At 36.6% G+C, this 12,500-nt stretch overlaps 1 protein-coding gene across 1 annotated transcript in view; it reads right to left on the reverse strand.

Moving 5' to 3' along the window:
* LOC122356328 (inositol polyphosphate-5-phosphatase A-like) overlaps positions 1 to 10,135 on the reverse strand; it is a 116,253-nt gene extending 106,118 nt beyond the window's left edge. Inside the window, exon 1 of the mRNA XM_043254889.1 lies at positions 9,716 to 10,135. Coding sequence (XP_043110824.1) covers positions 9,716 to 9,793 — 78 coding nt within the window. The 5' untranslated portion in view covers positions 9,794 to 10,135. The remainder of the gene's footprint in view (positions 1 to 9,715) is intronic.
* Positions 10,136 to 12,500: the final 2,365 nt, after the last annotated feature.

The following is a 12,500-nucleotide window of genomic DNA, read 5'->3' on the forward strand; positions in this document are numbered from 1 at the left end:
GAGGGCGTGTGTGTGTGTGTGTGTGTGTGTGTGTGTGTGTGTGTGTGTGTGTGTCTCATGACTGGCAGGTGGGCGGTCGAGCAGGCAGCAGTTCTCAGAGACACCCACAGGCTTCAGTCAGAAAGAGAGCAGACTTTTGGGAAGTGGGGCTCGTCCCTGTTTCATATATCCAGACCTACTTATTCTACTTGCCCCATATACACACACACACACACACACACACACACACACACACACACACACACACGTGTTACAGAAAGAGAGAAATAACTGTGGCGTGATATACACCGTTAATGTCATTTACAGTGAATCATACTGTGATGTTAAATCTTGATTGTATCGTCCAGCTACACTCACTATACAGCAAGCTTTTAGATAAATACACACACTTACGTATAAATAAAATACAACAGAAAAAACTAAAACTACAAATAGAATAAAATCAACGTTATTAAATAAATAAATATTATTATTATTATTATTATTATATTATTAGTGATTTAGATACAAATTAAATGACCTCATAAAATATAAAACACAAATGTTATTAAACAAAACCAAACACAAAACAGCACCTGTCTGAGGGGACTACATAAATTCTCTCAGTATACTGGAGGCAGTGTATTGTTTTTGTATTCAAGCACAGTGAGACTTTTTGAGCGACACAACAGTAATGCAATGAAAACCAGCGTGCATAGACCAGACAGACTGAATGAAAGCATGACACTACAATTATTAAAGCTGTGGAAAAAAACTATTCAATGTTGTGGATGATCTGACCGACCAAATTATCCAGAAATATTAGACGCGTGTGTGTGTGTGTGTGTGTGTGTGTGTGTGTGTGTGAGATGAACAGCTCACAGGCTACCGACTTGTGTAGAATCACAGGCCTAAACTCTACACAGCTCATTACATCCACTCACGCTGAGAGGCATTCTGGGTAGAGTGGTGTTTAACACGAAGCCTGAGACGCCGGGTAATTGAGGATAAGATTATTCCTCGCTGCTTTCTGGAGGTGTGTGTGAAGCTCTGCTCTATTTGAGTGTGAGCGGAGCAGAGGAGTTTCCTCCTACGAGCGAGCGTCTGAGCGTCTCACACACACACACACACACACACACATCTCTGGGTAACGCTCTTCTCCATACATGGGCACCAGCCCGTGCCAAACGCTGGAGGACTGACGCCGCTCCAGAGGATTTTTGTAAAGATTCCACAGACTTCCCATGACTGAAGAAAGCCAGATACACACACACACACACACACAATCACGTAAATATCACTTCCCACCTCCCAGCGTTCAGAGCACAGGTGCTGCTCTCACTCACTTCAGGACTGATACAGACACATACTGAAGCATTCTGGGAGCTACAGCACAACTGAACTAAACTAGATCATTTCACAGCAATATGAGAGTAAGGGCAGAATATTTTGATAAAAAAAAATAAAAATAATAAACAAACAAGTAAAATAAATTTGAGAATAAATGTCAAACAGAATGATGCTGCAGAAAATTGTGATTGTTTTGAAAGTCATAATTTGGAGAATAAAATTAAAAATGCAAAATACAAATAAAGTTGTAACAATATAAGAGTCCTAAAGAAAAAATATCCCTATTTTTGACAAAAAGCAGGAATTAGATCAAAAGTCTAGGAATAAGATGAGGATAAAATGTTATTTATTTATTTATTTATTTGAGGAAAAAAGTCAGTTACCTCGATAAAATCTTAGAATAATGAGAATAGTCACAGCAATGTGAGATTAAAGTAATAATTGAAGAAAAAAAACTCGTTAATTAAAAGAAAACGGTTCAAAATAACAACAAAAAAGTTGCAATGTTTTAAAAAGTCAAATATAAGAGTCAAAAATCAATTGTTGCAGCAATATGATTAAATCCATATTTTGAAAAAAGTCAAAAGGTCTAAGAATAAAGTAAAAAAGAAAAATCAAGTTATAATATTCTGAGAAGTTAAGACAACAGTAACAGTCTAAAATCTAAGATAACAAGAATAGTTACATCAATATTAAAGTCGCATTATGAAAAAAGTAAAAAGTAATAATTTCAAAAATAAGTGTAAAATAAGAGCATTCACAGCAATATGACTAACTCAAATACAAAATCTAAATGATGACAAAAATAAAAGTGCCTTTTTTTAATATGAACTAAACTCAAATCATTCCAAAGGCGGTTTCCTGAAAGAAACAAAATACACAAAATATAAAATGAAAAAATGTATGTGGTTGTGTTACAGACTACTAACCTAGTTAATATGAGCCTGCTTTCAGTAACATTTGTGTCCTGAATATTACTACATGAAGTCTCTTAATCCAACCACATGATTTTTTTTTTTGCTTTTACTTCTTCTTTTATGCCACATGTTTACATTCCTGAGAAAAGACAAGTCCAAACCCGCACAAGTTCTGCTTCTCTGAGCTAAACACAGCTGTAAAAGAACACGGAAAACATTCAGGGAAATAAAATGAACTATTAGATGAAAACCATAAACCTTTAAGTGGTAAAATTAATAAAACAGAAATAAATTAAAACCAATTAAAATGGTTTCAAAATAAAATGAGAAAAAAAAACATGCTATTCATGAAATGTATGAAAAATAAAATGTATCACAGTTTTAACAAAAAATATTGTGCAGCACAACTGTTTTCAACATTGATAATCAGAAATGTTTCTCGAGTATATTAGAATGATTTCTGAAAAAAATTTAAATCAGAAATAAATGACTAACATATTCACACAGAAAACAGCTGTTATAATATTTCAGTTTTGTTTTTTGGTGATTTTTTTTTTTTTTACATTTGAAACTATGTTTATATAATTTACTGTATCAAATTCTGTTTACATTTTTTATGATTTCTTATTTAATTCTTTTTTACTTAATTTACATACAATAACTCACAGTAATGACAACTGAGGGAAATGTGGAAATAACTGTCATGAATGTAGCAATGCAAAGACAAACCTAATGATCCTAAAACCGATTCTTAAAAATTCCTTATTAAAAAATAAATATTCAATTATCCTTCTTTTGATGTAGGGCTGAAATATGAGCCAGGCGTGTGTTTTTGACAGGCTTCGTGAGATTCTCACGTATCTGTATGCACACACACACACACACACACACACACTCACCACAAATAGCAGTTCAGAGGAGAAATGCATGTTTTACAGGTTTCTGCATATTGAATTACAGCATTTCTGTTTGGTTTCACACGTCAAAAAGCAACATCAGTATTTAATGAAAACTACAGCCAAAGCCGCAGGATCTAGGCGTTTCTCAACGAGCCACAGCAGTACAAGAAACACATCAAACCAAACATAGCCTGCATTACCCACATACACTCCAGTATAACAATCACTGGAGAATAAATAAACAGCTGACTATCACTGGGATAAATCAGCTGATAACCATGAGTCTGTTTGATAGCTTAAAATCTAAATATTGTTTGAAAAGTCAGGGGTTACCAGCAACTTTTTGGTTTCCAACATCCGTCAAAACGACTCGTTTTGGGTTCAAAAGAAAAAACAAATAACAGAACTTTCATTTTTGGGTGAACTGTCTCTTTAAGAGAGATGTGAAGCCGTTTTGTAACCAGTATACAATATGGACATAATACAATACGATAAGTACATCATTTCTTTTATTGTTCTCCATTTCCTATTGCCATTATTCTAAAGTGTTCTGGCCCTTTAACAAACCACATGGTGGAAAATATTAACCGCTCCTTCTGCATTAGACATGATCAGACACCAACTCGGATTCAGCGGTTCCTGTGAATTTAATCTTAATGGACCAAAAAAAGAAAGAAAAATCAACACACCCATACTTCACTTCCAGTAAAGGACCAGCGCTGCTGCATCATTAACAAAACTAAGTCCTGCTCAACCATTCAGACATGAGCAGAAATAAAATAACACTTATTATTCTTTTTGCTTTTTTAATCAAATTCAATACTTTTTTATACCTACACAAACCATATTAATAAATCGTATGCAAGCAAACCTGTTCCAATACTAATAAAATCTTCGCATTAAATGCGTTTAATAAATGTTCTTTTCCTCCTGTGACGGGGTGTTTAGAAAGAAAATATGAGACTTTACATTGATTTGAATGCCATATATTGTTTATTGTGTAACCAAAATACCATTCAGATCCAGGGAGAAATCTTTAATTATTAACACAATCTCTTGTTTTGAGATGTCTATGCTTTACTATTTCCGCTGCGCATTCAATAGATTGTTTTTTCTACATCAGTTGCTATATTATTATCATCATGAAATTAATATAGCAAAAAAAAATTGTTTGTTTTTTTCTTTTGGGTTTAAAAGCTCATTTTTGGGGATACCTACAAATATTTATATTAAAAAAAAATTATAAAAATGTAAAAAATGAATACCATATGAACAGGTATGGCTGTATGGCAACATACTGTAAAAAGACCATAAAAACATGATTTAATTATGATGGAGGTACAGGATTCACAAAAACAAAAAAAACAGATTTAAAATTATAAACATCACATTTCAGTCTTTTAACTTTTATTAAAGAAAAGATGAGCCAGAAGTATAAATCCGTATATTAGTTCAAAACAGGGTTATATGGGTATATTTTTTACAGTAAATCTATGGTAAATGACGGCGATGTACCACGTGTTGTGGTACTATAAAATGGCAACCTGACCACAAAAGCAAGGCTGAAACATAATAATGGACAGTCATTATCAATTCTATTAGCTGTGTTTCTAGAAATCTCAGTGTTTCTCTCCACACAGCCCACACACGGCTCAGAGGACGCTGGTGGTGACTGTAATTCCCGAAGCCACTTCAGATAATGGCTCACGCTCATTTACAATGCAGCTCACGATAATGTAAAATCCATTATCAATAATCGTAGTAGCTCCCCAGATACACTCAGAGATGAGATGACCCTTATTCTCCAATCAGCTCCTGCTTTAGAAAATCTCATTTTATGATTCGGAGCACAAAAGCCCATGAAAACAGCATCTTTAGCTCATGACGCTTGGTCTCGATTGATAAAAACACTCATCACAGGCTGAACGACCTCGGATCCAAAAATATGCTCACACTGCATTCATACTCCGAATGACATGGAGAAGCACAACACACGCACGTGCAGAATGAATGAGATGATGTCTGATAAACAGAGCATGCAAACGTCAGACAACACTGATGAACTCGGATAACTCCAGAGTTATTTATAACAGGAATCACATCGTGACTGATCTACAAGGGTTTTGTGGATAAACAGCATTTTGAAGTTCATCTGAAACGAGACGCCACACAAGCAGACAGAAATAATGAGCTATCGAGAGAGTTTCTCAGAGAGAATCGAGAGCAAAAGAGGGAATGAAAAAATCTCAGCTGAGACCTGAAGACCTTTCTGCTAACGATCTCGTTAGTTGCGAAAATGTTTGAACATTCCGTTTTAACATTCTGCGAATATTACGGGAACGTTACTTTTGAATGTTTTCTGAACATTTCGGAAAACAAATAATATATATTTTTTTTTTAAAGTTACGTAAAAACTGAATTAAAGTGTTTTGGGGAAAGCATTTTATGAATTTCTTTTGTAATTTAACGTTCTTATTAAGTTCTGAAAGTATATTAATTTATTCTTGGCAATGCAAGCATTCCATTTTAACATTTTATAAATATTTTATAAATACAAGTACATTTTAAAAAACGTTAGATGAAGGTGCAACTAAAGAGTTTTGTAAAAACGTTCTATGATATAAATCATGTTTTGACCACGTTATTTAAAGTCCAGATAAGTCTGAAGGGTTGTATTATTCTCTATGTAACATTCTTCGTAATGCTTCGTAACTTTGAGAGAACCTTTCCAGAACGTTCTGAGAACATTTCCTGTTAGCTGGGACTGCAAAAACCCAAAACGAACAGCAGCAAGCTCGGTGAAAAAAAGGCTAAAGAAATGTTGAAATGTTGTGTGTTGCATGGGAAAAAAGATTATTACAATTAATTAACATGCTAACATTTTTATTTGCCAACAACATGCCACAATAAAAGGTCAATTTAACATTTTAAACTTTAGAAGTAAATATTAATATTGTAATTTTACTGTAAAATCTATTCATTTTATTATGGTATTTAAAAATATTACAACATATTTTTTGTTTAGTATTTTTTATTCATAAATCACAAACTCAATTAAATTATTTTTATAGCCATCTTTAATTGGTCAAAATCAATTACGGCCTAACAAAACTGATACTTAAACATGAACTGGCAAATTATTTATTTTATCCAACAAGAGCTTAGCCCTTAGTGTGTGTGTTCTTTCTACGTGCAATTGCTAACAAAATCACTATGCTAACCCCAAAATGATTAATTATTTTCAAATATAGCCAAGTCACCAGTTAAAAAAAATTCTATCACAATATATAATCACTAAATATCACAGTACCGTTTTATTCCACGGTGCCCTACAAAGTAAACAGCTCCCTAGGATCTGAAGCAGAGCTGTTATCTCTTCTCATCATCTCACATATGATAACATTTCCAATTGGAGCCACCTGATATCATCAGTGCTGCATCTGTTCTGTTATTACAACCCAGCAACTGAGCACAAATAACGCAGCGAGTCAGTGTCAACAATTACCATCACCAGATAAGACTCCTGTTCATACACATCTTCCTCGAGTGGAAAAAGTTCTCACATCAAAATCCAGCCATATATTTATTTAAAGCCGTTTCGGCTTGTAAACAGTGCTTGATTGGTGCATATTTCTCTCCTGACTCAGACAAGGCCACTCTTTCACTGGAGGAAGAGTTATTACGGATACTACGGTGTTTTAGTTAAAAACATCTTAATGCTGGATCTTCTGTCTTCTCCAGATGTTAACGGACGGACCGATTCGCCCACTATGACTACTGCGATCTCAATGACCTCACACTATCCAGAGCCCATTTGCCTATCAGATATTAAACCACATTTATGGGTGTAATCTCAGCACCTGTGCGGTCCGGTCGATCCACCTGGACGCCAGCCAGAGCAGTTGATTTCCATAAAGGGAAGTCATTTATGTATCCTGAAGAGCATATAGCTCCATTATGCTTTTTTATGTCTCCCATCTTCCCAGAAGCACTTCAAGAGCATCCGATCAGGAAGAAACCAGGGGAAAATTACTACACTAGACGACTTCAACCGCTTTATAGCAGCACTTGCCAAAAACCGTGGAAGCCATCCAGCCCTAAACACCTCATCTTGTGATTGCTGACAAAGGCCTCATTTACTTCATTCACGTAATTTGGAAAAATCCTTGCATTTGTGGCTTGCGCGGCACAAAAGGCCCATTGAGGGACGGGACGAGACGTCTGAACATGTTAAATATTTAGGTGCAATTGTGCATGCAGGGCTCTATAAGCGGCGTGCTGGCTTTGGCCACGCTCTCGTGTAAAACAAGTAATGGATAAACAGCGATATTCATAAGACAGCAGTTCAGCGGTCATGACAGGCCAACTATTTATAACTCTAAAGATAGTACGGGACAGTTCCTCTTTACATGCGTAAGAAAACAGTTAAGAGCTCCTCGCAATCAAATAAACAGATCTGGCCAAAACTTCTCCCAGAGAAAACAGCAAAGAATTACAGCCCGAGACCTGACTGTCGAGTACTGGCACGTTTACAGACCATTTGAATGTCTTTAATGGTTCAGATAACTTAAGCACCGTGTACTTTACTAGTGTTTATTCAGAGGAACTAATTTGCTTAAACCCCAACTCGCCCTGATCTACCGCGGGTTGGTGTAATCATTTCCATAGAGCACAATAACAGGTGAGATTTCTATTAAGCCACAGAATCAGGAGCTATTATGAACTGTAGTTTTACAGCTTTTTTAATAGTTTGAGAACGACACGAGATGAAGCTCTCACGGCAGATATGAGGGACGTCAGAGATCTGCTTGTGCGTGACGGATCAGAGCATCCTTCTGTCCCCCAAAGTGACATTACACACTTTTGTGCACAAGCAGCTATACTTGATCAAAAAAGGGTGTTTAATATAGTACCCGGAATTAAACAAGGCTCTCGCACCCTTTTGGTCCGCTCATTTCCATGAAATTTTCATTTGGGATTATAGGATAAGGAGCTTGATTGGGCACTGAACTCTCAATGACAAAAGAACATATGCGGTTTAAAGGGGGGAAAGAAGTACGAGGATATTACCTGTTAATTTTACAGACATGCAAGTCCACCTAAAACACACTGAAACGCATTGCAAGATTGGAAAAAAATAAAATAAATCAATCTTTTTTTTTTATTGATTGTCTTTGAGAAAACATTATGTTTTTCTACTTACAAAAATAACATCAGATAAACATGACAGACATATTTTCCAACATCATGTTATCCAGTAACCAATACGGTTTAACCAACCACTGGGATTTTACACCGAGTATCTAATCAAACCGATCAATACAGCATCAGGCACTGCTGGCTTCAACTAAATTCTCTTACCATTTGGGATTTTAAATATAGATTTTCAATATAGAATCTAAACACAGATTAACAAAGCACATAATTTTAAAAAATCATTCATTTTTAAAAGAAAACCACATATGCTGATATACTTCACACGATAGTAAAGTCATCCCAAATTGAGAAACGGATTTACTAACATTCAACCTGCTATACGACAGTTAAGTTAAGTCCAGTAACCACCAGTACAGCTTTAACCAACCACTGACATACAGTAAAAATATTCAGTCTCCAGATATAATTTTTTCTAGCGGATGCAGCACTCTATACTTCATTTACACGAGTGACGAAAGCAAAATAAAGTAAAGCGTGACATACTGTAAAAACTCCCACAAAATCTTCACACAGACCAAAAATTATTCAGACACTTAGACACTGAGCATGATGTTTCGCTTTAGTGTCTTTTTTTATTTAAATTGCAAAATATCTTTTTCCACCACGGACTGAACTACATGAAGCATGAGCTAAATTTCTATTATTTAATACAGTACTTCAATTTAACATCTTTAACAGATATTCAACGCAATTCATCACATACCTCTCCATCAAAGTTATCTGACATCATTAAGATGAATTTGTTCAGACACGGTATAACTGTATTTTATTACCATTTTCTAAACTAAGGCAAATAAACTGTGATACAGGCTAATGTGAGAATAAATATAAATATTTATGTCTGCATAAATATGGTTATGAATAGTACTGTAAACTACCGGGTTGATCAATACAGCACTGCTGGGAAACAAACTTTAAAGTGAAAACTGCAAACTTTCTATTCGGGATTTTAAAAAGAGATTAGCATCGTATAATAATAATAACAACAATAACAGGATTTTCTTTAAAAGTGTCAAGTTTGTATGACAGCACGACATCTAGCTCGCTATCTGAAAGTTAGCAGGTGTGCTATCCAGTAACCAGCACAGATATAGCATGAATTTGTGATAGATACATATTAATGATGATAATAACCGCTATCAATTAATCAGCGCGTCATCAAAAACCGTTATAACCGTTAAACTCCGAGTCTGAGGGGAAACGAAAAGCTTCTCCGATCGGTTTAATTCATCAACTACTATTATTAATCACCGCACTTTACCTCAGAATACTGCAGCAGGACTCGCGTTAAGTGCACTAATGTGGCGAAAAGACGGGTTATTAGTAATAAAGCAGCGTTTTCGCTCGACTTACATCTTCAAACAGTGATCCAACGTTGGCGGTGACCAGCAGGATTCCCGCGCCCTGCGCTGTCAGCTTCCCCGCCATCATTAATTAGCTGGCGAGCCGGACTAATGAGCTAATTTGAGCTGTATCTGGTTCTGGAGTCGAGCGGTGGTTCGTGGTGGTCAACTAAACGCTGCGGGTTCGAGTCCCGATCAGCTGGGCTCCTGCATACTGCGCGTCTAGTACGCGAAATCAGAGCGCGCTACGTGCTCAACGCGTCGGGCTTCAATTCTCCGCCGTCTCCGCCATGATTTGAAGAGTTCCCCGGTTTAATCCGCGGCGAGCGCCGGTCTGCGGAGCGCGTTTCGCTGGCGTTCGGTTCGCATTGCTCGCGTTTGTTGAGGGAGGACACGCCGCCGCGGGAGAGAGTCCTGCGCTGCGCTGACGTCACGGAGCCAATGGGAAAACGCGGCTCTTAAAGGGGAAACGCGGTACGGGTGTTGCCGCTTTAAGAGCTATATATTTCCATTGGCTTCGTGACAGCGAGCGGCATAGCTGTGCCCCTTTAAGAACTGTGTGTGTGTGTGTGTGTGTGTGTGTGTGTGTGTGTGTGTGCGTTAACAAGCATAAAAGCATTAAACTGATAAAAATAGACAGTAAATGCACGTTTAATGCTGCAGGATTTCTATTTTATTGTAAATAAATAGTGTTCTTTAAGCTTTCTGTTCAACACAAGCATATTCGCAATATGAATACATTTTATTCTTTAAGATTTCACAAAAATATTAAGGGGCAACACTGAAAATACATAAAACCACCTAAAATATCTGAATCATTTCTTCATTAAGCCTGCAAAATAATGAATATTGTAACAATAGGAAAATAAATTAAAAAAATAAATAAAATAGCTGTTGGGGGTTTTTTTGTATGACCTTTCCCTTTATTTATTATTTCTTTAATGGTGAATAAACTATGATATCAGCCCATTTAAATGAACCAAAGGGAGCTGACAAATATATATATGTGTGTGTGTGTGTGTGTGTGTGTGTGTGTGTGTGTGTGTGTGTGTGTGTGTGACAGCAGGCTGGTGATGATTGTGTTGGACACTAAAGCTCTCAATGGCATTCATCTGAGAAAAGCAGGAAATTATCACACCGCAACTACATATTCAGAGTGTTCACAGCTGGGACTGACAGTGCATGAGCCCTATGTGTGTGTGTGCATGTGTGTGTGTGTGTGTGTGTGTGTGTGTGTGGTTTGTTATATACACAGACTCATGGGGACTCGTGTCATGGGACCTAAGCTGAGGTCTTATGGGTACGAAAGCTTTCCTGTAAGGGGTAGGATTAGGTGTAGGACAATAACACATACAGTCTGTACAGTATAAACACCATTACATCTAAGGAGAGTCCCTACAAGGATATCTGACCAGACGTGTGTGTGTGTGTGTGTGTGTGTGTGTGTGTGTGCTACCAGAAAGCCTGTTTGAAGGGCAACCACACTACTTGAAAACATGTGGATTATTGTGATGTTTTTATCAGACTCTCGTTCTGACGGCACCCATTCACATCCATTGCTGAGCCTCTGATGAAGACACACACTCCTCCTGATCGCTGATGAGCTGAGGGTGAGCACACTCATGGCACGTGTTCGTTTTTGGGGCGCGCATGTTTTCTGGTCACGTCTTTTTGAAGTTTTGCATCCGATCGGTGACACTTCAGACGGAGTAAAATATGTAGATGGATCCATGGCTGAAAACCAAACAAGAGACTCAATTACATTCAGATGAATACAGCGCCTTTGAACTCCACGCTGTTCTTCTGTCGTTGTATTACATCAGCGCACAGAGATGTAAAATAGGCCTACTCCCTTCTGAACGAGTCTCAGCTGAGTTCTAATGGTGATTATTGCAAAATCAGGACGCTAATGCAAACCATCTGACTTATTACACGACTACGTGCCAAATTAATAAACACACAAACAAGAAAGCAGCACAGCTATTAAGACAATCATTCATATACAGAGTGTTAAATAATCATTTTTATTTATATAAATACAGTATATAATCACTTTACTCAGTGTTGTTGTCTTGTTTTCCAATGCAAATCTAATTATTCTTTAATTAAAATACATTTACTTAAAAAATAAATGACGTAACATATTAAGTAATGTTTTCTAAAAAAAATATCACATTTAAGTGAGTTTAAAAATAATCTTGTTTTCCTTCAATCCTTTAATTCTTCTTATTTTAGGGTTTTTAATAGCTTTAGGAACGTGTGAATATTTGCACTGAAAAACAAGACAAAAATATTGAAGAAGACATATTGAAAAAATATCTAAGCATTCGTAAACCAAGACTTACTCAAGATGCAAACCAATAAACATGATCTCTAAAGTCTTGCTCTCGGCCTAATTGAAACGAGTTAAAAGAAAATTTCCAGTTGAATTAAGTTCATTTTTCAGACCCGTTGGTGGATATTTCTTACTGTTTTTAAGCATGAGCTCAATTAATTTCCATACGTTTTTCAGAAAGCGACACTTAATGTCTCAGATCGAATCTTTAGATGAACTGAAAAACAAGGCATGGGCCTTTTGCACATCCCTTCATAAACATTAAGTAAAGTTCACAAGATATAAAGACTAGCTCAAGTTAGTAACCCAGAGCTTGCGGTGAGGATATAACACGAGTGTGGCTAAACACACATGAGTCAGTGGAAATGGAAGCAGAAAGGCAGTGTGTAAAGGGGTTTGTCTCTCTGTGTAAACACTGATAACATTCCCAGGTAACGTGTTCATCCACCGCAAATACTAC

The sequence above is a fragment of the Puntigrus tetrazona genome, chromosome 13 (assembly GCF_018831695.1).
Source record: "Puntigrus tetrazona isolate hp1 chromosome 13, ASM1883169v1, whole genome shotgun sequence".
NCBI lineage: Eukaryota > Metazoa > Chordata > Actinopteri > Cypriniformes > Cyprinidae > Puntigrus > Puntigrus tetrazona.